The sequence below is a fragment of the Pyrus communis genome, chromosome 12 (assembly GCF_963583255.1).
Source record: "Pyrus communis chromosome 12, drPyrComm1.1, whole genome shotgun sequence".
NCBI classification, from domain to species: domain Eukaryota; kingdom Viridiplantae; phylum Streptophyta; class Magnoliopsida; order Rosales; family Rosaceae; genus Pyrus; species Pyrus communis.
In genome coordinates this window covers 14,317,651-14,345,204 of record NC_084814.1, presented here as the reverse complement: position 1 = coordinate 14,345,204, position 27,554 = coordinate 14,317,651, and the positions used below count along the sequence as shown (strand labels likewise).

Genomic DNA, 27,554 nt, shown 5'->3' with positions numbered 1-27,554 from the left:
AACACGGACCGTTGACAAAAAATCGTACGGTTCTAATTAAATGTTTTTTATATTTTTAAAAGTAAAGCACCAACGTTTTGCGTGAAAAATATAAAAAAAAAAATTTGTGGCTACAAATTTTTGATCAACGGTCCATATTCTTTGATTCCTATGATCTCCAGAAAAAGGATAGGGCAAGGATCCAAATCCTATGGGGCAAGTGTAACCTCATACGACAATTAAAAAAATTTATTAAATTTGTCGTTTGATAGCAAGAAAGCACAGTAAAAGATTTAATGATGACCTATTTTTGAATTAAAATTTAACGACAGGTGATCGATCAAGTTTAGAACATATCTTAAAATAGTAAATACAGTAATAAATCATACAAAGAAAAATGCAAAAATGCAAGGGGATAACAAGGTATAGGTAGCAACAGAAAATAATTATTTATACACCTTACTTTGGGTTCAATCCATCAATTTTCGAAAGAGGATCTTTCTGGATCTAGCCGTTCATTGTATATCGTGTCATTAGTTTTTGTCAGATACTATTTACGTTTAAATTTAAATAAAACAATCAAATGATTTTTAACCTTACGATACATTATGAATGGTTAAAATGTATATATTCGATCCAAATTCCCAATTTTCTTCTTGCAATTTAACCGAGTTACACTGTTGTTTGTAAGGAAAAAAATAAAGAGGGAGAGATTGAGAATCGAGGAACACGTGTGCCGCAACATTTGACTCCGGTCCATTCCAATCCACAATGTTCACTAATATACGTTTTAGCTGTTTGCTAATTCTCAATACACTTTCACTTCCGTTTTACTTCACAGGACCTGGAGACACCAAACACCCTCGATAACACCCAAACTTTGATCGCCGAACAACGCTCAGATTCCCGCGTCTCATCACTGGAGACTTCGTATTCCTGGCAAAATGGTGGCCAAGAGCTCGCCGGACTGGCTCCCGCCCGGCTGGTCCGTCCAATCCAGAGACCAAAAGAGAGGTCGCAAAATTGAGGTAATACTTTCGCCAATTTCGTTCTTCTGTCTTCCTAGGGTTTGACTTGAAACCAGACAATCTCGGTTTTCAATTGGTCCCGTTAGCTTGTGGCTGAGCTGCCATGGTAGAAAGCTTGTAGCTTTGATTGCGTTAATTTGGCCCGTGTTTCTCTCTTTAGCTTCATACAAGTTTTCTATGATAACTGCATGTCACATTTTCATGGCCTTGATGATTTCGATGATATGCGAGTGCGCCTGTTTGCGAAAAATGTGTGCTTTGTTGATGAAAAGGAGTTGCATGTTGGGTGTTGCGTGATTCCGGTTGTTTTTAGCTAATAAGTTTTGCATTTTTAGGAAATTCTGAAGGTTTCTGTTCTGGGATTAGTAGATTGACTTAAATTAATTGCTGTACGGTCTCAAGCCGTGATTGTTTGTTCGCTGCACGGAAACAGTCTAGTTTGTAATGGAAGATTTTGTTGTGCTCAGGGTTTGGGGAGTGTGCGTTGTCTTTCTCTTGCGTAGATTCCAAAAGATGTGCATCAGGAGTTATTGATGGATCTTGCTGCCCAAAAATGACTGTTTATTAGGTATAGATGCGAACGTCAGTGTCATGGCTCATTAAACTCTCTTTGGGGTTTTTTGTGTCATTTCTGGTGTTGATGACGGACGTATTGCTTGAGCTGGCAGTTGCAAAATGACTGTTGTGAGTGAAGTATTGGAATCTGAAATGAAAATGGATATCTTATCGTCATATTGGAGGAATAATGTTTAACTTCTTCCTATTCTGTTCCAATCTTGATGACCTAATTGAGCAATATAGTTAGAAAAGATATTAACTAATATGGAAACTTTACAATCAAAAGATCATGCCATTGTGTTATCACTAAGCTCATAATCACTTTGGTGTCTGCAGTTTTATATCCATTTGGAAACTGGGAAAAAGTTCTTTTCTAAGGATGATGCTGTGCGCTTTATCAAAATGGAAAACACGCGCGGTAAAAAGCCTCAGCCAACTTCTGTGCAGATCCCAAACCACTCAGAAGAAGTTCCTTCTCAAGTAAGTCTTTTTTCCTTTTTAGGCTTTTCTCTAAACCATATGCTAGGTTCATCTATTTGATTGGGCTTGTTTGTTATCAAAAGCTTGAAGTGGACCCAACCGAATATCCTGAATGGTTGCCTAATGGTTGGAAGGTGGAGCTGAGGATACGACAGAGTGGTGTGCAAGTTGGAAGAGAATACAAGGTAATGTTTATGTGCATTTTTTGTGTGCCTTGCCGTTATTGTCTAGTGAATTTATACTTAATACCCTTTTAGCATTTTATTATAACGCCATTACTAGTGGCTTGGCAATTAATTTTACCAAGGAACTCCTGGTTTGTTATTAATCATGATTTAGCTAGTATTCCAAAACACATGGTCGGCCTGGCACATGCATATTTGACATGGTTGTGAGATATGTCAGGGCTCAGTATTTACGTTTGTATCAATGACTTGATCGCATTTCACATTGAATACTTTTTCTAGTACATCAGATTTTGCCATCCAAAATTTGGCCCAAGAGTATGTCAAATTAGTTGTGCACATAATAGTGCAACAGTTATTTTACCAAATATTTTAGTAACATTCCATTGCATATTAGATGTCAAACATTCAAAAAGAAAAGGTTGAAGCAAGTAATAGTTTATTCCTTTGAATGCTATAGGTTAGAAATAAGTATTAGGATAATGGTTTTGGTCTGTTTGAAGGATGCTAGGTGTTAAATTACATTGTATTTGTGTAAAAGTTATTACTGCACTTATTCATATTAATGCTAGGTGTTAAACTATCTTCTATGAAGGATGCTAGCATTAAATTCTATGGTGCCACTATTATCTTTGGTGCTATTTTGTCATTAAGTCGTTAGCAAAGATTCCTGTATGGTAGAATCCTAGAAATTGTTTACCTTTTATTAATGTCTTGCACACTTGTTCCAACCATAAACTGTAATATCTTTTCTAAATCCATTCACAATGAGATTGTATGTTGTTGTATTCTGTGGTCTAATTACCTGTCTTACGTACAACTTAAAGCGCGGGTTGATGTGGTTTTACAAAAATGGTCTTGTAACTTTCCTGTTAAAGTTGATAGTAAACTATGAAGAAACATTGACTTGAGCAATTTTCCTTTTGCAGTGTTACATTGATCCCTCCAGAGAACGTACATACTATTCCAAGCCAGAGGTATTTCGGTATCTCAAAACTGTAAAACGGAAGAGCTCGAAGTCTGGAAATCTCAAATCTATAAGCAGCAAGAGATGCATAACCGAAGGGAAGGATGTCACTACCATGCAGCTGACAAAAAATGTTTGTTTCATTTGATATTCTCTTGCTGTAATTTCTTTTTCATACTTATTTGGATGGGACAAAAATTCTAAAAAAATTACCCAAAAAGAAGCTCCATGGTTTATGAATTGAATTCCTCCGTCCAAAAGAAATCAAAATCTAGCTACAATCAGTTTTCTTTAGAAGCTGTGTTCTTAACTTCGTAGAAAAGCCTAAAGTAGAGAACACTTAGCATTTTACGTGATGTAATATTTTAAGGAAGTTAACCATTTGAGTCCTGATTAAACTATCTGCCTTCTTGGTAAATTTTTCCTACAATCACATTCCATCCCATAAATGGCCAAAAACGTCAACCTGATGACTACTAGAATTTTCCTATCTTTTTACTTTTTCATATGGTTGAGTTCCCCTTGGTCATTATATCTGGGTCGTTTAGTATATAAAAATCAAAGCATGGAAAATGGTATAAGATTTCTGAGCTAAGTCATTATCTGCTTCTACCTTAATCACTGGAATCAAACGGATTAGAGAATTAGGTTCCTGCTGAAATACTTGTATACGGGTTGTTGGATAAATATAATTTTGTGGTATTTTAGGATCACTTTTCCCGCTACTGTTTTTTGATATAACTTCTCCTACTATTGTTGAATGATGATGTTTTGGGTATACCTGAAAGGTAGAACAGTGAACTATTTCACTAAACTTTACCACTATTAGAGCTTAGTCCAGCCTGCCAGACATCCATTGTAGTTTGATTGTGAAAAAGAGAAGTTCTAAACTGTATATTATGTTTCGTCTAAAAATAAATAAAAATAAATGAAAAGTAATAAACTGTTTCTGCGAAAATCATCCTAAGCCTGAGGTGCCCTGATATTGACGGCACCTCATTTCCATATCGAAGTATGAAGATGGTAGTGTTAGGGGACTACTCACTGCAGGTTTCTATTGTATGACATACTGAAGCTACCGAACGAATGATTGCATTCTGTTTATGAAATTCATGTTATTACATTTGTTTAATCCAATGATTGTTGATGTATAATTTAGGTTTATGTTGAGAAGCATCATGTGGAGGATTTACCACCGGGATGGATAAAGGAGATCAAAGTTACAAAGTATGCAAATCGATTTAGAAAAGACCCGGTATAGAATCAGTTACCCTGATACTTATTCCAGCTGATGTTGGTTCTGTTCATCACCCCATCTCTCTCTCTCCATTCATAGTACACATGCTCATGTGCTTTCCATGCTTAGTCTTGCTGTAGTAATAATCCAACTAGTTGCAGTTTGTTTCTATGAGTTCTTGACTATATATTATATGCTGATTTTTAATGGTCCATTCCTTTGGACAGTATTACACAGATCCAGACTCTGGATACGTGTTCCGCTCCAAAAAGGATGTTATTTGCTATCTAGAAACTGGAGAGATCAGTAAACATGCATTTAAACCCAGGAATATGTGCGGAAATGTTCTAAAGTTAGCTAATGATGCAGTAAGTGCTATATCCATGCTGTTTTTTTTGTTCCCCCATCACCAATGTTCTCTGTTGCTGCAATGTTGTTGTTCACTAGTGCAACACCAACATTATTTATTTGTATAAACAGTTTTAATGTTTAATGGTATCAGTTTGGAGTTTACACTGTAAAAAATCAGAATGCTTATTGTTGTATTCTTTGGAAGCTTTAGTGCTAAAACATTATAACCCATGGTTACATGAAAATTTAGTGATCATGACAGATACGGTGTGATGCATGACTAACATGTGCAGAAACAAAATAAAGTTCAAGTGATATTCACTTATACTACTTTGAAAGACAGAATCTTTTTAATTTAAATCACTTATAACACTTTGAAAGCATGTTCCAAGTAAAAACAGGGAGGACTAGGTGGAATTTGGGCTCTGATATTTTTTGTATAACATGATTAAGCTTAATCCAAAACAATACATCTCTCAGTCCCTGATTGAAATACAATTCTTACATTTATGTAGCAGTGAAAGCTTTCTCGTGTTGTGGGGTTTTGATTTTCTATTTTGTTAACGCTATTTAAAGCATCTGTTTTTCATAATGGTTTTGGAGCATTGTTACTGCTTTGGCTAAGATTCTTTCATGTTGTGGTAGGCCAATTTCATGCGTATTAACTTCTTACCCATTTTAGTGAAGATGGAATTTAACGTATTTAAACATAAAGTTGCTGTTTTCACACTCATCTGTTCTACTGTTCTGTTTACCTGTCTCTGAAAGAAATAGAAGGTATTCAGTAAATTCTCTTTAATGAATAAATCATAAAAGTATTAAACCAAGGAACTCCAAGTCAAAACTGATGTTTCTCTATAACTATGACCCTCTGAATGTGGTAGGCTTGTTAGGAACAATTTTATCTCTTTTATTAGTTATCTGTTATATCTGTTGTGCACGAGGGACATTATATTAATAATATGCTTTTCCTTTTTTTTTTTTTTTTTTTTTTATTTTTTTTTCTGTTACTGTAGCCATCATCTGCAACCAAAAGGAGAAAACTTGAGCATCCTGTCATGAGGAGACAGGTATCACAGCCAAAAATTGAACTCCCTGACAGACGTGAAGGAAATATGTTATTTGTTGAAGTTGAAGGTTCTGTGGTAGACCCAGGAAAAATGAGTTCTGCTGGAGATGAGCCTGGTTTGACTCCTGCTATTAGTCTGAACGAGAACAATTCACTTGAGCCTGTGATGGAAAAAAGCAATGTGAGGAGAGCCCTAGTACACTCGAGCAAATCAAAAAACAAGGAAATTCATAATTTGTCTCGTCGGTCCTCAAAACGACTTGCTGGGATCAGTTTAGAACTACCAGAAGCTGGAAGCTCCAAGTTGTTAGACAAAAGGGTACCCTATGAAAGTGGAGTGGCCTTTGGTTCGACAACTGAGATTGTCCAAGAGAAGCATTTAACTGGGAACATGCTTGAAAAATGTGCCGAAACTAAGGAAGATAGTTCTCTAAACACTCTGGAAAAAAGCAAAGGCGGGAGAGCCCTAGTAGACTCGAGCAAATCAACAAACAAGGAAAAGATCAATTTTTCTCGTCGGTTCTCCAAACGACTAGCTGGGAGCAGGTTGGAACTACCAGAATCTGAAAGCTCCAAGTTGCAAGACAAGATGGTACCCTCTGTAAGTGCAGTTGCCTTTGCTTCGACAGCTGAGGTTGTCCAAGAGAAGCGTTTAGTTGATGACATAGTTGAAAATTGTGCCAAAAATAAGGAAGATGGTTCTCCAAGAAGACCGTCACAGGCAAAAGCTGAACTTTCTGACATACATGGAGGAGGAAAAATCGATGTTAGAAGAGCCTCTGTAGACTCAAGCAAATCCAAAAACAAGGAAAAGTTTAATTTGTGTCGCCGGTTTTCAAAACGACTTGCTGGGAGTAGGTTGGAACTACCAGAAACTGAAAGCTCTGAGTTGCCAGACAAGATGGTATCCTCAGTAAGTGGAGTTGCCTTTGCTTCGACAGCTGATGTTGTTAAAGTGAAGCAATTAACTAATAACATGCTTGAAAAATGTGCTAAGACCGAGGAAGATGGTTCTCCAAGCAGGTCATCACAGCCAAAAGCTGAACTGTCTGAGACACATGAAGGAGAAAGGTCATTGCTTGAAGTTGGAGGTCCTTTGTTAGACCCAGGAAAAATGATGTGTGCTGGACATGAGCCCCTTTTTACTCATGCTGCTTACACCCTGAATGAGAATAATTCAGTTAAGACTGTTTTCAAAAAAAGCAACATCAGAAGATCCCCAACAGGCTCGAGCAAATCAAAAAACAAGGAAAAGCTTAATTTGTCTCGTCGGTCCTCAAAACGACTTGCTGGGCTTGAACCAGAGGGGGCTGCTAATTTGGTTTCCACTGAACGAGCTGTTCAAGCTGCAACTAGGAAGCCTAGTAAAAGTGATTCTGGTCAAGATGTAGGTTTGGCTTCAGATCTTGTAAGTAGAGCATCTCAGCAGCTTGGGGCTCCATCAGAAACAAAGGTAACGCATCATACTTTAACTGATTTAAAATCTGCATCACCTGAGCAGCCATTGGACAAGGGAGATATGCAACTTGATGACCAAGTGGTTCCTAAGGAGCAACAACAAGAGCTGGAAACTGAGAAAGGGGATGCTGAGAAGCCAGAACCAGAGCTCAGCATTCTGTTTGGTTCAGACCCCTGCCTAGAATTTGCATTCAAAACGCTTACAGGGGAATTGCCAATATTTGATAATGTGGATAACAGGCCTATTCTAAGACCTGCAGCTGATATGATGAAAAAAGAAAATTCATTTGACGGTGGAATGGAAAAGAACTGTAGTAGAAAACCGAGGGCTAACAAATCCAAGGACAGTAAAGAACTTAAGTTGCCCCGTTGGTCTTCAAATCAGTATGCTGGGGTTGAACCTGAGCTGCTGGCCAGTACTATGTCCGAGGAACGAGCTATTAGAATTGCAACAGAAAATTCATGTAAAAGTATAGCCATCCCAGCTGTGGATTTGGCAGATGAAGCATCTCAGCCGCTTGAGATTACACCAGAAGCAAAGCTTGCAATTCGTCCTTGTACTGCTATAAACAATTCAATGCAAGAGGAGCTGTCAAACAAGAGCGTGAAGGCTCTTGAAGAGCATGCTGTTCCTCAGGAGAAACCCCAAAACTTTGAAACCGAGAAGGCACATGTTGAGCATCCAGAGCCACATTTCTCTTTCCCTTTCATGGATTCATGGTCCGACCCATGCCTAGATTTCGCATTCAAGACTCTTACAGGTGCAATTCCATTAGAGGATGATTATTATCACGGTTACTTCCAAGAGAAACTTGACACCTCTCACAACCATAGAGATAGTTTGGCACTACCAGATTTTGGCACACCTAGCTTGTTTCAAAGTGATATTTTACCTCAGTTTGATCCACCAGAACAATCTGTTTCTGGCCAACAGTTTCCCATGAATTCTGCATTCCTGCCTTCAGGAAATGTGAGCATGCCCAATTGCAGTGGAATTGGTTCAGGCCAACAGTTATCTAGGAATCCTTCATCCCTCCCTGCAGGAAACGTGAGCATGTCAAATTGCAGCGGGGTTTGTTCAGGCCAACAGTTACCTATGAATCCTTCATCCCTCCCTGCAAGAAATGTGAGCACGTCAAATTGCAGCGGGGTTTGTTCAGGCCAACAGTTGTCCATGAATTCTTCATTCCTGCCTGCAGGAAGCGTTAGCATGTCAAATTGCAACGGGGTATGTTCAGGCCAGCAGTTATCCATAAATTCTTCATGCCTGCCTGCCGGAAATGTGAGCTTGTCGAATTGCAGCTTGGTTGATTCGCAGTGGCCTTGCGTAGGAGGCAGTAATGATTACCATGGAAATGTAAAGTCCTAGAGCGAAGGTAGTTCCTGTCTGCAAGTACACAGGTTTCTGTAAGTTGTACATTTTGAAACCTTGTAACTGTATGTCTCTTGTGATGTAGCAATGTAACCTATGAAACAATTCATGATAAAATTTCACATTGTTTAATAGAATGGTAATACAAATAATCTAATAAAAGACGACCCCTTAATTGAAAATAGAAGAAATAAAAATCCAACTCAATAAGCATCACCTCTAAGAACATTTTTTGTTAAAAGAGCACTGTAGGATTTTTGTGAAGCACAAAGCACTATCGGATATCTATTCACAAAGCTATTCGTTGATTAAAAAAAAAAAAATATTCGTTGAATTAAAAAGAAGAAGAGGTAAGATGGAAGACAACTTGCAACAGTCACATAATCAGTAAATAATTATAATAAATGTTTGAACTAATAAAAAGCTAATAAAAACATTTAATAATTAATTAAAAATTATTTGAAGTTGTTGTCAAATTTGACAGCAACTCCTATGTTGCTATTTCATGTCATGCCACATATATAGGAACTGATATTTTGGTTGGAAAACACTAGTGCAATCTTTTTTTTTTAACTGTTATTGATGATGTTGACCACTTGAGTTGTATGTCTGGAAAGGATTTTAGGCACCCACTAGTTATTAGTACCCGCGCGTTGCTGCGGGTTTTAAAGCAGAATGAAATGCTATATTAAAGACTTGAAAAATGGATTTGCAAAGCAGTAACAACACTAATAACAAAGAAATTGGAAAAGCTAGAGAAAAGCTTGAATTGTGAGAATATAGGGATCAACTTGGGAGTTTTTTATTGGATCACAACAGTTACAACTGTTTTTGGATTAGGATGATTATTTTTACAGACAAAAAATTAGCAAATACTTTCATATGGAGATACAAAAAATATTAGAGCTATATATTCTACTTTAGCAACCCTATGTGCTCTAAAAACTAAACCAGCTTCTGTACACAAAAAATTAACAAATGCTGGTATATGGAGGTACAAAAAATATTTTCTAGTTTTGAGCAGAAAGTGGTATTTACAAACTACCAAAGATCTTAGACAATGTTTAATATAGAGTAACAAAAGATGCAAAATATTCTGTAGTAGAGCATGAAAGGTCTTGTTCCAGGAGCACTATCAGCATTGACATTGAGAAACCAAGCTACACAGAGAAAAACAATGGAAGGCATTTAGACAGTGATTAAGTTCACATTTGAGCAGTTTTTAAGCAAAAAATTTAGCAAAATGAAACCATACTTACCTAGTTCATTTTTGGAGGGATTGTATATGTTTTTGAAGTAGCTGGAGGCGGTTTTTTTTTTTTTTTTTTTCCAGTGATTTGATAGGCATTTCATCAAATTCTTTTGGGTCAACTTCTGAAATTTCTTCTGCCTCACTGTTTTAAATGGCCATGAGTAATGAGCACATTTTATTGCACAAAACATAAAAAATGTTGCCCAACTATAATTCGTTATACTCTTTACTCATTTTAAAAAAAAAAAAAAAGATTCTTCACAGGTATATTTTAAGCAAAGCAAGATAGGCAGAAGATATGCATGTTTGAACACAGGGAAGTAAAAGAAAAGTATCAGATTTGATGACAATATGGAGTTTGAATCAAAACCTCTCTTCACTGCCAGTAAAAAGAGCTTTCCTCACGGACTCCCTCTTTCGCTTATGTGATTCTCCGCTTGTTTCAGGTGGTGAGGTCGAAGATGATACAGTAGTGGAAGATACTGTGGCTGCTCTTGGTACATCTGTGGAGTTACCCGTTTTATAGCTGTCTTGCCTGACACATTGTAAATCAGCACATCACTTTTTTGTAAACTATTCTTTCTATTTTCGAACCGCAAGTGAAAAATCTTCTTTTGTCCAATTAGTCGCAAAAACTCATTTGGCAGTTGTTGGTCAACCAATCTCTGATTCATGACCAAATCGTTGCAGGCCATACCAAAGTGTTTTTCTTTAGCTTTGCCAATTATCAAAGCATTGATTACATTAGTGTTGTCTTTAAGAATCAAATTAACTTTGTACCTATATTTAAAAATTGAGTTGCATGAGTTTTTTATGGTTTATAACTCTTTGTTAACAATTAGAGCAAAGAACTTTATACAACAGAGGTTACAGATTTGAACTCATATTTTACTTGCAAAGAAACAGCACGGAGTTGAAAATTGAAGAAAAAGTAAAAAAAGACAGAACAATAAACTTGCATATTAAATGTTACCAGGGTGTTGGAATTTGGTTGGGGTGTTTCTGACAAATGAGTTGTCCGGTCGCTGGGTCCTTATGCATTTGCTTGACACAATTGGGGTAAGCATTGTACCACCAATCATAATGTGTGTCAAAACGTTTGATAGATGCTTTACATATGAATGTATCATTCTATGAAATGTTTTGTGACACGTGTATCATAAAAGAGCAACAACAAAATTAGTTTTTGTTCAACATGTAAAAATGCAGGTTCATGCTTTTTTTTTAAAAAAAAAGATAGGAACGCATAAATCGTTTGTATACCTTATACATATTAGGATCCAAAAAGGCCAGCTCATCTACTGTTACTCTTGTCGCAGTACGCAGAATTTCAGCCTCGTTTGCCTGCCTTAAAGAAGGAGGCAGTATTTTTACAGGGACTTTACAGGTTGAGAACCTGCAAGTTTAAAAACAAAATAAAGAATTTTGAAAAATCAGCATGTTTGGAAGTTTAAACAGGAAGCACGATTTTAGATGTGCACTCACACTAATTTATATAAGTTAACCTCTAGGAAGTCTCGGTCGATGAAAAAAAGTGAGGAGCCAATACTATTCAAGACGATGTTGTATGTAGATGCCAAAAAATAATAACAGAATTATAAAACAAACATTAGTAAATATTAGAGATGAGTAAGTATTTTTAATTGAATGATAGATGTTTAAATGCGAGAAAAAAATTGTAATGAATACATTTAAAAATGTGGTAAAATAATTTGAACACGCAAGACCAGAAACGAAATACAAACCGTAATGAATAGATTCTAACAGTTGACAATTAAGAAATAAAAATGAAAAAAAAAATTCTGTCATAAGGGATAGCAACCGAATACACTAAAATCGCATAATGATAAAAGAGTAGAAAAGTTTATAGCAACAAATGTAAGAACATAACCAAATAAAGATAGAAAAAGTGGGTTTTAGTTAAATGAGCTACCTGGGTAAATCTTGACTTTTAAACTTGTAAACACAACAATAATTGGCAAAGACAACTTCTGGATCGATAAAGAACAAAAAGCTTCTGCAATATTTACCCACAACATAACAGACAATTCTTCTTTTCTGTGCACAAAATAAATGAGAAACAAAGACTAAATTTTCTTCCCACCCTAACAGATAAAATTATATTAACAATTTAGAATTGCAACAGTTAAACAAAAGAACAACCTGATATTCTCAATGTATATGTCACATTTTTGTGCTATACTTCGATTAATCTATTTTGGTTCCAATTGCTGGACCGCAATTATATGGCCAATCACATCTTATAATTTAAAAAGTTAATACAAAAATAATGTCAAAACTCATTTCACCGAAAAAACAACAGAAATGTTTTTAATTGATGGACATGTAGATACACACACATATAGAGAGACATATATACACGTATTGATGTTACTTGTAAGAGTATCATCTCTGTTCAGACGGGGATAAAACATGTTAAAATCTAGTAGGAACAGCCGATGTCGGGGGATGGGTGGAAAGACGGTAGAGAGTTTTTTAAACACTGTCGTAGCGATGAATATAACTTGGGTATCATGCAGCACCACTTTATACTGTTCTCTAATTTTGATCGTGCGAAAATTCACGATTTCGTAGCAATTACCGGCATCAATCTTTGAGGCTACCAATTCACAATGAATGTCTGATGCACATGTTTCAACCGCATTGTTCTTTGTAATTGATCAAATGCCATAAAATAAAATAAAAAATAAAATAATAAAAAAAAAAGAATAATAACAGATTTAAAAAAGTTATGAACAAATAAATAGCAAAAAAATTATATTTTGGCATAGAGAGATTGAATGAGCACAGTGGGTAAATAGACTAACTGAAAATATGTAAACTATGACAACCAAGATTTACAAAGGACTTTTACACGTGAAAAAATCAAACTGTAAACTATATATATATATATATATATATAAACATGAATATAAATTAACAAACTAACAAATGAAAAATAAAAAATAAAAAAAACTGATGAAATAACTATAACTGTTAAAATACTTAATTAAAATTATGGGACAATGATAGCTCACCATTTCATCAACATACAATGTAGTGTTATGTATTTGTGAATAGTTATAGAAATGCTAGATTTCTATATCATACACACACGAATCTTTATTTTGTTTGCTTTAGTGTAAGCGCACAATTCTGCAATAGGGGTAACCTTGACTGTTTCCATTGAATCTGTTGAAAGTGAATATAAATTTTATAAAGATAAGAATCACCATAATCAAATCTGAAAACAAATATGAAAGAAATGACTGATTTGTTTCATTCCTAATTAAGTAAATGGTCAAAATAATTTTAACATAACTGTTACAAAATCGATAACCACAACACAAACTCGAAACTCCAAAAATAAAAAGGACTGAGAAAAGAAATAAGCCAACCAAAAGTAATTAAAGAACTAAACTTGATAAAAAAAAAAATACAGTTCACATTAGGATAGTAACACAAATGACCACACATTAACCGATGACATACAATAACTATTATCAAACACTCAACACATTATGAACGCAATAAAACAATGGTTGCAAAAAGCAAACTAAAGAAGAAACCAAATATTACAAAGACTAAAACATTACTTACCAAAAGTGAAACAAAATGTGAAGCACTTGTCCTGGAAGGGAAAAGTAGGGTTAAAGAGATATAATCAACTAATTTACCACACTGCAATGGATAAACCAAAAAGAAAAACACTAAGTAAGTCAGTTTTAATACATTAAGAAAGAAATAAAAGACAGTTATCTCTGTCAGGTGGCATGGGTGCAAATTCTTTTTTTTTTTTTTTGTCCATAAATATAACTTTACATTAATGTGAAATCGAAATAAACCAAATTTGAAACAATCAGGTATCCATGGTACTCACCTAAATTTCAACGCATCCGCAACAAATTTTATATTCTATAGCCTCAAATGACCACCAGACATTTAACCAATTAATTAATAAAGCATTTGAGCATCACATGACTAAAAACCTAAATCTCAAGCCTTATATACCGATGTGCACGGAAAGGAACTAACTTGACAATAAACAATATTAATGCAAACCTATAGATAAAGAAATAAATCCAAAATGTTTGAACACAATTGTAGAACAAAGCACATCGCATTGACCTTGAATTGAACCCCCACTAACAATCTAATACTGCCAAGTGAAGTTCAAAAATAATATAAAACACTAAGATGTCGAACCTGAATTAACAAACTATACGACTTGTGTGTGTGTGTGTGTAACTAATTTTAATTAAGTATACAAAATTGGAAAGAAGGATTTAATATGGAAAAAAGGATACAAAACTGGAACCCAACTTTCCCTCCCAAAGGTGTCTTTGCCGTTGAGAGAGAAACCTAAATCCCTCTCCTAAACGTTTGATAAAAGCAGCAAAGCAATGATTCAAAGGGGAAGATTATAAAAGAGACCACATATTACAAATACCCAAACATGACTTACAGAAAGTGGAACAAAACGTCAAGCACATGTGCAGGCAGTAAACTGTAGGGTCAAGTAGATAATAAGAACTTTCTCACACTGCAAACAGACAAATTAAAAACATAAACACTTAGGAAATCATGTTTAATAAGTTGACAAAGAGAAAAAAGACTATACTTTTCTTTGGTGTCATAGTTAGAAACTACTTTTTTTCTTCTATAAATGAAAATTGTGAATAATTAGAGATTAATGGTTGTTACCTAAATTTTAGGTTACCCACAACTAATTTAGTTTGTATGGTCTCAAATGATCAGCACTAACTTAATCACTTAATGAATAAAGTATTTGACCATCACACGACCAAAACTCAAAACCCTAAGCTCTATATAACAACCTGCATTTAAAACAATTAACCACGACAATAAACAATACTAAAATCAGAGAAAATGAGGATGCAAAATCTTGACAGTGCTTATTTTTTAAGAAAGAAATTATGCCCGATCGAAAACAAAACTGTTAAACGAAAATTTAAGGCTCTACTAAATGGAGATCTTCTTTGGTAACATCACCTGGACCATGCCAGAAGCGGCCATACACACATTGAAATCATTTTATTTAAGGATATATATATATATATATATCAATTCCGCTCACAGCCTGTTCACCCACAGTTTATTATTTGGACAAAAGAATTAACCAACAATATCTAAACCAAAAATATATATAAGCAAGGAAATCCAAAAAAGAGAACTATAATCTGACCACAATTTATGGCTCCACAAAACCAAGATCTTCTCACGTGGTATCACCTTGGACATGATACATCCAACCACAGGCGCGATAACATTATATTATTTAACCAAATATGTAACTATTCAACTCACAGACTGTCCACACATTATGTTTAATTTATTCGGGTTAAATGTGTCTTATTCATGCAGTTAAAGCTGGTGCATTCAAGTCCCGTAGCAACGCGCGGGCATATTTTCTAGTAAAGACTATAGATAAGGAAAGAAATCCAAAATGTGCAAACACAATTGCTGCACAAACCAAAAGATCTTTGACACACTCTAACTGGAGTCGAGGCATGTTGGCCGTCATCCGAAGATGACGTAACCAAAAGTATAAGTGATGTAAAATTGTGAATAAATTAAAACCGAAACTAGAAATTATTTAAACTAATAAAGTGAGTGTGCAATAGTGTATGTTAGAATCGCCGGCAACTCCTTGTACGCCACAGAGTAAATAAGCTATCTTGGACCTAGATGAGCGAAAAGTGGAAGGGTGAGTTGGCAAAAACAAAGGTTTATAAAACATCCATTTATTTTCTGAACATACTAACCCCTCGTCATAAAACATGTATAGTTTCCAGAAAATCATACTACATACAGGTATGAAACCAAATGCAAATCAACAATAAATCCAAAAGCATGCCACATCACAATATCTCAACAGTAATATAAGTAAAATCAGGCGTTCAATCAATCTATACTAGCCCACAAGTTGGAGTCGCCTAATGTGACCTGTACGACTAAACTGATGCTCATCAATCTATGCTAGCACACGAGTTGGAGTTTCCTAATGCAACTTGTACGACAGGGTTGGGTGTAATCATAATATACGCTCTAGTGCTATAATCACGTGAAGACTGGTGCTATTTACGATCATCTACGAGTCGAAGCTGCCTAATGCAACCTGTACTACAGGACTAGCACCTACTTGGATCCAAGGCCAGCGTATGGAGCAGAGGTGAACATACACGTGAAAGACTGGCCATGGGAGAGCACTAACACCGGGGTGCAGCAATGATGAGCAGACTACATAAATATAAGCATGCCATAATGATTCAATAATTCTAATCAACATAATAAACTTACCTACGCATCCTGTAGGATTATTTTAGCATTTCACAATAGTACTGTGGATGCAAATTTCCTCCTTCCTGTTCTTGGACGAAAATGCACCTACAAAAACAATTGACACCTTAGGTCAAGGCTAAGAGCCTTATGCCCCTACGATGAATTGGGGATGGGGCTTTGGTTGAAGAACCTTCGATGCTTGCAAGAGGATTCAACTTAGGTTTTTGGAGAAAATGGGGTGGTAATTATAGGGGTGTGGCCGGCTCCTTTGGGAGAGATGGGAACCGGCCACTATAGTGGTTTTTTGGGTGTTAATCACCATCAATTAGCTAATTAATGAATTAATTGAGTAATAAATCAATTAATTAGCTAATCAATATAATTTGAAAGAAATAGTTTGGGAGTTACCTTGTGGGGAAGATTTGATGAGGGTTGATGAAATAGGATTTGAATAAATACCTATTTTGATCACTTTTGACCTTGATTGAGTGATGATTGTCCGTTGCTCGCGCGTAGAGGTTCTGATGTGCCTTGAGGGTAATCTTGTCTTTTTCACCCAAAAATCCATGTGTTGCCTCCATATTTTTCTAGATTATTTTTGGCTTCACAAATGCCCCTACACTTGTTGGGCTACTCGCAGGAAAAGGCAACAGGTGTAGAGATCTTCTTGCTTTAGGAAACGTAGGATTGTTTCCTATTTTGATGTAGATTCCCTTTTTAATTGGAAATTATATCCTTCTAAGAAAGGGAAATAAATCACTTCTAAAGTCTATTTAAGTCTACCTTAAATAGATGATTAAATCAACTTTAAAGAGTAATTTATTCTACCCTACAAGAGAAAGAAAGCTAGAAGATATTTGTTCCCCCTCCGCTAGCAATCTTCTACACTTGCTCGTGCAAAGAACTGTCTTTCGTTGCTTTATTCGTCTTCTCCGAGCCGCACCGAGGTAAGAAAAATTTAATTTTCCTTGTCTTCTTCTTTGATAGTGCTGTTGGCGGCAGCCGTCAGGGTGGTGCGGCACGTCGGCTGGCAGGGGCCAGGAGTTGACTCAACATGGGTCGAGAAGGTGTTGTCGCAGGGACCACTGCTTGGGCTGCTCAGTTTGGCTAGAGCCAAGGGTAGCTTGGGCGGTTGGGGTTGCAGATTGAGGTGTTGGGCATAGTGTCAGGCAAGTTGCATGGCTCATGTTCTTTGGACTCTTGGATCTGACATGGGCCAGGCCGGTGATTGAGAGAAATGAGGAGGTCGCGGGCCTCATGGGCTGCTAGAATGCTAGGCATGTAGTCCTCTTGCTTGTTGGTCCGAGAGAAAAAATGAGGGAAAAGCCAGTATTGGTTGAGCTTACCTAATGAGTACCGTGAATAAAGTTGGCGGCTTAGTCCTCTTCATCGGGAGAAAGGTGGGCTGCTCCATGGAGAGGAGGTAAAGAGGATCAAGGCAGATGCATTGGCTCATCTGATCGCTGTCATGGAGCCTATTATGAATGAAGATGGAAATAAGAGATCTTTCCCGCCTGTTCAAGAGATGTAGGTTGAGAAAAAACTGAAGATTTTCTCCACTGCTCGTGAGGGTCCGCATGTTGCCGAGAGGCCTGTGATTGACATGACCTTTTCTAATGGGAAGAAAAATGAGGTTGCTAAATCTGAGCCTGTGGCGCCTGCCATGTCGACCGAGTATAGGAAGACTGCCCTACTTGCCATGATGCAAAAGACGGCTATTCTGGCAGCCGAGTCTATTCTCCTTCACTAAAAGGATACCAAGACTACCAATGAGGTGGCAAAGGCTATGGCAGCTGAAGCTTATTCTTTTGTCGGGAAGATTAAGAGGTTGGAATATGAGCTCGTCGCTTTGAATGAGGTCTATGTCTACCCCCATTTCTCTATAGCTTGAGACCACTCGCCAAGAAATCATTAACTTGAAGACTAGGCTTGACACGTTCCAAGTTAAGTATGAAAATGCAGATAAGGAGATCGAATGTTACATACCTTAGATTTAAGATCTTAAGCGTGTTGTTTCTGAGCTTCGTTCTGCTGCTTATGCAAAGGATGAAGAGTTGATTACTATTTATACCTAAGTAATCCATTTCAAGAAGGTTATTGATAGGCTTGAACCCCAAGTGTTGGAACTTCAAGGTGCGCTGAATATCAACGAAAGTTTGAAGAAATAAGTGGATGACCTGCAGCGCGTCCGTGTTGGTCTGCTCGAGGAGAACGAGTAGTTGTAAGATGAGAAGGCTGGGCTCAAGGCTTCGCTTGTTCAGAGTCAGGCCGATTTCTACAAGCTGGGTCATGTGGATCATCTCTTTGATAGACCATTTGACCTCAAGTTTGCTGGGAAGACTTCAAAACCTTCTTTATTTCTTCGAAAGGCTTGCTTGCCATTACTTTTAAGGCCTTCATTAGTGAAGTAGTCAGAGAGGTTGATGCCCATGCTGGAGCAGCTAGGGGTGAAGCCCCTGATGATGCCCTTGCTAAGAGCGTTACGGCTACTGAAGGTATGACAGCTGAGTAGTCGTGGGATGTCCAAGCTACTGAAGGGTAATATTCTAATTAGCCTTTAGGATTTTCTTTGTTTTTCTTGTTGCTCTTGTTTTGCTTGAACTTCTTTGGCCTTTGCTACTCGTTTATCAATTTTGCTAGAAAATTTAATAAACTTGCTTCCTTCGCTTTTCTCCATCTTCGCTTTTTTAGTTCATGCCTTAACCTTAAACTTTGTAGAGCAGTGGCATGCGTGCTGCTTTTCTATAAGCAGACAGGTCCACATAGCCTATGCAGTCGTAGGTGTTGGTGTAGAACTTTGCAAAGTTGTTAGCCATAGGATTGGCAGCTGAATGCCTTACTTACAGAAGTAGACAAATCCACATAACCATTAGGCTGTTAACCTTGGCTTTCTTCAATTTCGTAGGTTGTGTAGCAAGTATCACAACACTTTAGGACTTGGTGTAGGTCGTTCCACGCTTTGGCAGAAATGAAGCCCATTGGCTGCATAACATGTCGGCAGTGGACAAAGCTTCGTATATGTGCGCTAACTTGTATAACCTTTCACAGAAATGTGCAGTCGTATGATGCGAGATTTACTTGACACTCAAATTAAACCCTCGTTTGACAATTGTAGTAGAATGGATAAGTGAGGGATCGTTCTAGACCGGGGATTAGGAGGGCTTGCTAAAACCTTCTAAATTGACTTAAAAACATAAAAACTAAATTAAAATACTCTTAACAAGACTACTATGACTTAGAAAGGCTTTGAAAAACTCAAATTGTCTAAAACAATCAAATTGACTCAAATAGAAGCTAGAACTTGATTTAGACGAATTTGCAATTGTTTATGACTCCAAAAGCTTAAAGATACAAAAATAAAACAAATACGAATGATTAAGACTTAACAAAATAGGGGGGGAATTGTGGTTGGACGATATTAAATTAAAAAGACAGAATATAATTAAAGGCAAAATGTAAATATGAATGTGATAAAAATATGGATGATGGAATAGCTAAGGGGTTCTTCTCCACACATGTTACACTTGCAATACAAGATTGATTTTCGGTTGGTCTTTCGATAAATTATGAAACTCAATGCTCCAAGTTAATTAGGTCCGCTTAAATTAACTTTCAAATTTCCCTAAATTCATTGGATTGAATGGAATACGCATTACAACCAAATTATTCTTAATCAAAGTCCCTAACTATGGAATACGCATGATAGAGACATTCAACAAAGATCATTAAGTTCAATGAAAATTATAAGTGTTGACGAGGCACTCGTTACTATGGAATACGCATGAAACTTATGCCAAGAATTCGTTTAACGCGATTGTTTATAAGCAACCTCCACTACTTGTGAATATAAGTTCATAACGATTAGGTGAAACTCACTTATATTCTAGCGTCATATTCATGCATGAAAATTAAGCTTGCAATCTTAATGAACATACATAAATAATTTATCAATCAAACAGTTAAACGAATTGAATCCACAACTTATGAAATACCAACCAAAAGTAATCAATTCATATTGCAAATATAAACATAGTTTCGAATCACCCCCTAGCTAAAGGGGGGGTTTATTTCCTCATAACTTTGAAATTAAAGAAACACCTAAACATTCCAACAACTCAAACTTGAATTGTATGAACGTTTAGGCACTCTTCTCTTCCATTCCTCATACGTACAAAACAAAGAGAATTGAATTTAAACTTTGAAATCAAAGAAACACCTAAACATTCCAACAACTCAAACTTGAATTGTATGAACGTTTAGGCCCTCTTATCTTCCTCGTTGTTGTAGCACAAGGTCTAAGGTGAGGTTTGGGGGATTATGGAAATGGTAGAGGAGTGGTTTGGAGGGTTGGGAAGTGGTGGAAATGGAAAGATGGTTTTGGATTCTAAGGGGACTCACGGCAAAGAGAAGGAATGGAAGTGTTTGTGGTGTGTTGTGTTGTGAATAAGATGATCTTGAATGAATGAATGCAAGGGTATTTATAGGAGTAGTGGAGGGAACATATGGTTGTTTGTTTAAGATGCAAGTGGCTAATTAATGATGGAAAAGTATGTGATTTAAAGGATGCAAAGTGAATGAATCATGAATCATTGTGGATGAAAGGTGGAAGTGCATGTGTTGATGCAATAAATAATGCATGTAGGGTTAGGAAATAATGAAGAAATGCATGTGAGATGTTTGGAAAGGAAATGGGAACCCACGGCAATGAAGTTGTTTTGTGTTGTGAATTATGATGAATGCATGTGAGTTAAAGAGGGAGAATGTGGTGAAATGATGAAGTAGGAAGGTGGAAATGCATGTGAGATGTTTGGAAAGGAATAAAGAATGAATGGTGGAAATGTGAGTGAATGATGTGCATGTGTGAGAATGCATGTGGAATTAAGAGGAGTATGGAAGTGAAAATGAATGATATGTTAAGTGATAAGTGAATGATATGTGGTGAGTGATAAGTGAATGGTTTGATAAGTGATAAATGAATTAGTTTAAAGGGCTAGGGTTTAAGTACATAGAATGGGCCTAAAATAGGTTGGTTTGTATGGCATAATGTGTTTGATTGAGCTAGAGCCATTGTTTTGTGTCTTCAAGTGCATACAAGGCCTTCAAATTCGTCCATCCTCTTGGCTCCATGGATAAGCTATCCAATCCATGCCCAAAAATGCTCCAAATGGCCTCAAAATGCACTTTCTTGCTCCCTAGGCCCTTAGAACCTGAAAACACACAAAAGAAGCATAAAGGACTAAAATAACGAGAGAAACATAACGTAAATGCACGAGAACAAGCCATTTAAGTCGCATGAATATGCTCCTATCAAATACCCCCACACTTAGCTTTTGCTAGTCCTCGAGCAAAACAGAATAAAAACAAATAAACAAAACGACACTAAACATGTAAAACACAACCTAAACCTTCCAACAACCGTCTTAGGGATTTCCAATGCACATGACAAGTTAAAAATCATCATTCTCACAGATTTTAGTCATCTTCACATTTAAGTACATTCTTAATCATAGTCACCATATACTAGTTCACAATTAAGCATTTAAAACCATGTTTTGAATGTAGTAACATGCCTTAGAGAATTTGCTCAATTCCTTTCAAGATATGCACTCAATTTTTACTCAGATTTTCTAACTACACACCCTAATCTAGTCATATGTGAGAAGATTGATGTAAACATGAAAACGAACACTCACATATATGTATCATAAAGAGAGCAATTTCTGGTGTTAATAAGCATGTTTAGGTATGATCTCATGAATGGAATGCTACTACTTAGAAGCGAGAACCAGTGACACCATAAGCTTATACCAAGTTCAAACTCCACAAATTGAAACACATAACAATCAAGATAGAAGTCAAAGGGTTGTAACGGGGCTAGGGTATTGGCTAACAATGAAAGGTGAAGGATAAACAAACATTTCTTAAAGCAATAGTGAGCAAAGTATTGAATTAGGTACTTAGAATTCCCTTTAGAACGCAGAAGTCAACTTTGAACACCCAAGGGGAAGTCACAAAACTTAGGGCCATATTCAACTTTTTTGAGCCCTTTCTTCAACAATCACACTTGTGAGTCCATTTTCACTTATTTTCACTCTTTTTCTTTCTTTTCTTCTTCTTTTTCTCACATTTTTTTTTTTTTTTTTTCTTTTTCCCGTGCCTCCTTTAAGACTTAGGCACATACATACACACAAAAAAAAAATCCCTTCGCCCACACTTATTTTCTGCAACATATTAATCAAAAGGAATTCATTATCCGTCATGCTTACTATGCTTCAAGAACAAGGGTACGGATGGTCCTAATCTAGGCTAGGTGAGGATGATATGGGTTAACAAAGAACATGGGCTAAACAAGGCTCAACGGGGTTAAAACTTACAACATATACGAAATATGGGAAGTAAGGCTATTTGGCTATGGTGGCAACTACACAACTTCATCTTGATATATGTTATGCAATTCAATGTCATGCTTTGAATGAAACGGATATAAGTTCTAGCATTTAGTTCTATCATGATACAATTGCATTCTAAGTAGCAACCAAGCAAGGAATAATGAGATCATGCAACAACTTTAGAAAACAAAGAATCACAGAATATAACTCTCCAAAGAAGGTAATGGCTCGAGTCTCACAGGGATGTAGCGTTATTATGAGTTCCTTCCTTCAAGCATGTTACAAAAACGAATTTTTCTTTTATGATTGCATGTGAAGTCATACATTATAACCATAACTAAACATATACCAAGAGTAAATCAAACTTTCATCCATGTTTATAACTCTTTTTAACAGTCATGCAATTACAAACCAAATCCTCATCATAACGTTGGAAGGTTCCCTAAGACAAAAAAAAAAAAAACAACTCAAAACACTCTTTTTAGGCTTTTCAAAAAAATGTTTTTCAAATTTTTAAGTGATTTTCGGAGTTATAAAACAAAACACGCTAAAACAGTTTAAAAACACCTTAAAAACATTTAAAACAGCAAGGAACAACACTTGAAGTTATGGGTGATAAAATTCAACGAATTTGCATCAACATACTTAGTTACCCCCCCCACACTTAAATCAAACATTGTCCTCAATGTTTTAAGCATAGATTCACACAAAGCATAAGTAAATACACAAAAAGCACTTAAACATACTAAACATGGCAGAATGTAATTAACAAAGAGAAGAGTTTAGAGACGCAAATCTGGTTATAGAGTGTAAATTCCATCTTCTCCTTGGTAATTGCATTGAGGCTTTTGATCTTTGTGATTCCACAGGCTTACTCTTGAACTGGTTTCTGCCCATCGTTGATTTTCCTTTGTGCTACTTCTTGAACTGGGCAGCAGGATGGTTCTTTTGGTCTCCCCCGAAGGTCTGAGCTTACCCTTTTGGTCTGTTTCTTTGTTCAATCTTTCCAATTCGTATTGAAAAGGGTTGGAGGATAACTCAGCCTATGTTTGTCTCCACATGCTTCAATGTATCATTTTCACTTGCCTTACTCGCTCCCCTTTGCAGAAGTGGTCCCTTCTCTGGAAGTGTATCAACCGTTGAAGATGACTACTCGAGAGCAACGCTAGGTAAGCAATCAGGAATAGATTCCAGGCAGTTGGCTCCAGAACGGAAGATTGACTCCAAGTGCCGGCTGATTGCTTCTTTTACTTTGCCATGCGAGTAAGAACAAGGACAAAGAAAAAGACAGGGAAAGAGCATGATATGAGATACTTTTGCTTTTGACCTTGATGATATGAGATACCTTTGCTTTGAAGAAGCGGTGGATGAATCAGCACATGCTTCAAACCGCCGTTTCCTCCTGGGTCATATGTACTCCAGGCATCTGGTATCATCTTTGGGGAAGAAGAAAGAATTGAGTATTTTGAAAGGCCTTGCTGGGAGTGCGCCCTCAGAGGTGAGGGAGAGTTGGGCATTTTCTTCAGGTTTGCCCTGCCATAAAAGACGAAGGTCGACATATATAGAGATAATATCAAGTGGTGGTACTTTTTACCCTTGTCGACAAACGTTTTGATCCCGCAATTCCGGCTTTTTGAAATAGTGGCGCCTCTTCGATCTTTGAATTCGCCTCTTCGATTTCTGAGCAGGCGCCCCTTCGATTTCTGAACGACGCCCCTTCGCTTTCTGAACGACACGTGGTAGTGCAGATACGGCTCCTTTTTACAAAGCTGCACGCGTTTTCTGAAAAGCAGAGAAAGCGTCGCCGAACTTTGCGCTTGTCGGCTAAAGATGTGTAGTTGCGATGATGGCCTCCACGTGTTTTCAGCTTTGTCAGAAATCTTTTGACAAAGTTGAACGCGTCTTCTGAAAAGCCGAGAACGCGTCGCCTAAATTACGCCGGAAATTCCGGCTTTTTGAAATGGTGGACGCGTCGCCTTGGCTTCTTATAGAGCTATCGATCACCACAACAAACACACTCTGAAGATTTCCCATTCCTGAAACTCGACTCCGGCCCTTTGTGAAATTTTTAACTCCATCCACCCCTTCTCTTTGAACACTTTTTTGAAAAAAATGGCAAACTCATCGAACCTTAGCTTAGATTTGAGTCTCAGCAGCGATCCGGTTGCGCCCCGTCAAGGTAATGTATGGCGCCCTTCTTTTTTATCTTCTAACGGTCCTCTTTCAGGTGAAGACTCTGTGATGCAGGACGCCACAACAGCTACAATAGTAGCTAAAAACCTCCTCACTCCAAAAGATAGTAGGCTGCTGTCAGGACGGTCCGATGAGTTGGCCGTTCAAGAGTCCCTCGCACTTAGTGTTCAGTGCGCGAGCTCTGTGTCCAACATGGGCCTACGCCTGCTTGCCCGCTCCCGTCAGGTGGAATCGTTGATGGCAGAGGTGGAAAGACTTAAGCAAGAGATCCAGCAGCTTAAGTACGAGAATAGAAGTTTGCATGTGCTTGCAAATAACTATTCGTCGGGGATGAAGAGGAAGCTTGATGAGCTGCAAGAATCTGAGGGTCGAATTCACAGTGACCGTCAAAGGCTTGCGTCTTATCTCCAGAGGCACCTTTTTCCTGGGTCATCCAGCGCTTGGCCAAGTATTGAGGCTTGGAATGCTCTAGCTCCGATGCCTCCCGCTCCGATGCCTTCCGCTTCGATGCCTCCCGCTTCTATGCCTCCCGCTTCTGCGCCTTCCACTTCTGCGCCTCGTAGTGGGACTTCACGCAAACAACCTTTGTGAAGCTCCACCTTTCTCCATGTTTAGTATCTTTCTTTCTTTTTTTTTTCTTTTTTTTCTTTTTTTTTTTATTTTTTTATTAACATAAATAAAATCAAACGGCATGGAATTGGTCCTTGAATGGAAGGTGATAATTGAAGTGAACCGGCATTGGTTTGAATTCTAGTGTAGGTGCCTGATTCAAAAAAAATAGCAAGTTAGTATAAAATCTAATGGAATTTGGAAAAAAATACTTACTTGTTTTGTCCGACAAGAACTCAATGACAAATACCACTCCTTTGAAAGTTCCAGGGATATTCGACTTGGCCAGATTGCAAGTGATGGTTATTACTTGTCCAATGTCATCAAATTTAACTTCTTTGGATTTTGTGGTTTCAAGAACGTCCTCTTTGATGGATTCATGACATTCCCTACTTGTCACCTTTGGAAGGGCTTCCAAGATGTCTTTTTCACCTTCTTCTTCCTTGGAAGTCATGAATCTGCAAGGAATAGGGATACTTGTTGGAACGGGGTTAAAAATAATGAAATTTGGAACAACCATACCTGTATTATATGGCATAGGAGCAATAGGTGCCTCCGGTAAAGGTGTTTCCACCCTTTCCGTGGGTTGGGTGTATTCCTCTTCCTTGTGATTTGATTTTGATGGTTGAGGGTCCGTTCCAACCTCCTTGTCACTTTTCAACATGAAAGCATTGGTGGTTTCAAATTCTCCCTTCTGATTTGCAATGGTTGAACTAGGGAGTTCGCCTTGGTCGCAAAATTGTCCTTCGAACTCCGCTATCTGCCCAATTTGCTTTTCCAGAGTAGTAAGTAATTGAAAAATCGTATCATTATCATTTGAATTACATACATTACTTTGGGCAGGTTGTGGTGGCTGCATAGGCGTTGAATAGAACTCCTCATACGGCTGCCAATATCCTTCTTGTTGAGCCTCATTGTCTTGATTTTGTAAGCCCTGCACCAAACAAATTAATTCATCAAGCTTTTGGTTATAATTTATTGACGAACTTAAATTTGGTTGGGCATATTGAATATGAGGTTGTGGTGGCTGCCAATATCCTCCTTGTTGAGCATTTTGAGGTTCCCACCACATAGAGTTTGAATGATCACTCCAATCCGAATTGTAAGTATTGGAAAACACGTTATTCCTTGATTGAAGATTAGATATATCAACTCTTTGCATTTGGGACCTTTCCATGAGCTGTGACAAAAGAGAAGCGTTATCAAGTGCCATGTTGTTCTTCTCAGTATTTGAATTCAACAAACAAAACAAAAATCAAAAACTAAAACTAAAATACATAACAGAAACAAACAATCCAAGAGATTAGCAAATTTGCTAATCCCCGGCAACGGCGCCAAAATTTGATGCGAGATTTACTTGACACTCAAATTAAACCCTCGTTTGACAATTGTAGTAGAATGGATAAGTGAGGGATCGTTCTAGACCGGGGATTAGGAGGGCTTGCTAAAACCTTCTAAATTGACTTAAAAACATAAAAACTAAATTAAAATACTCTTAACAAGACTACTATGACTTAGAAAGGCTTTGAAAAACTCAAATTGTCTAAAACAATCAAATTGACTCAAATAGAAGCTAGAACTTGATTTAGACGAATTTGCAATTGTTTATGACTCCAAAAGCTTAAAGATACAAAAATAAAACAAATACGAATGATTAAGACTTAACAAAATAGGGGGGGAATTGTGGTTGGACGATATTAAATTAAAAAGACAGAATATAATTAAAGGCAAAATGTAAATATGAATGTGATAAAAATATGGATGATGGAATAGCTAAGGGGTTCTTCTCCACACATGTTACACTTGCAATACAAGATTGATTTTCGGTTGGTCTTTCGATAAATTATGAAACTCAATGCTCCAAGTTAATTAGGTCCGCTTAAATTAACTTTCAAATTTCCCTAAATTCATTGGATTGAATGGAATACGCATTACAACCAAATTATTCTTAATCAAAGTCCCTAACTATGGAATACGCATGATAGAGACATTCAACAAAGATCATTAAGTTCAATGAAAATTATAAGTGTTGACGAGGCACTCGTTACTATGGAATACGCATGAAACTTATGCCAAGAATTCGTTTAACGCGATTGTTTATAAGCAACCTCCACTACTTGTGAA

At 37.0% G+C, this 27,554-nt stretch overlaps 1 protein-coding gene across 1 annotated transcript; it reads left to right on the top strand.

Annotated features, from left to right (window-relative positions):
* Nucleotides 1-812: 812 nt before the first annotated feature.
* LOC137711130 (uncharacterized) lies at nucleotides 813-8,918 on the top strand. The gene is made up of 7 exons (XM_068450337.1): nucleotides 813-1,007; nucleotides 1,902-2,045; nucleotides 2,129-2,230; nucleotides 3,160-3,330; nucleotides 4,357-4,452; nucleotides 4,662-4,802; nucleotides 5,802-8,918. The coding sequence occupies exons 1-7, from the start codon at nucleotides 924-926 to the stop codon at nucleotides 8,679-8,681; spliced, it is 3,618 nt and encodes a 1,205-aa protein (XP_068306438.1). The 5' UTR covers nucleotides 813-923; the 3' UTR covers nucleotides 8,682-8,918.
* Nucleotides 8,919-27,554: the final 18,636 nt, after the last annotated feature.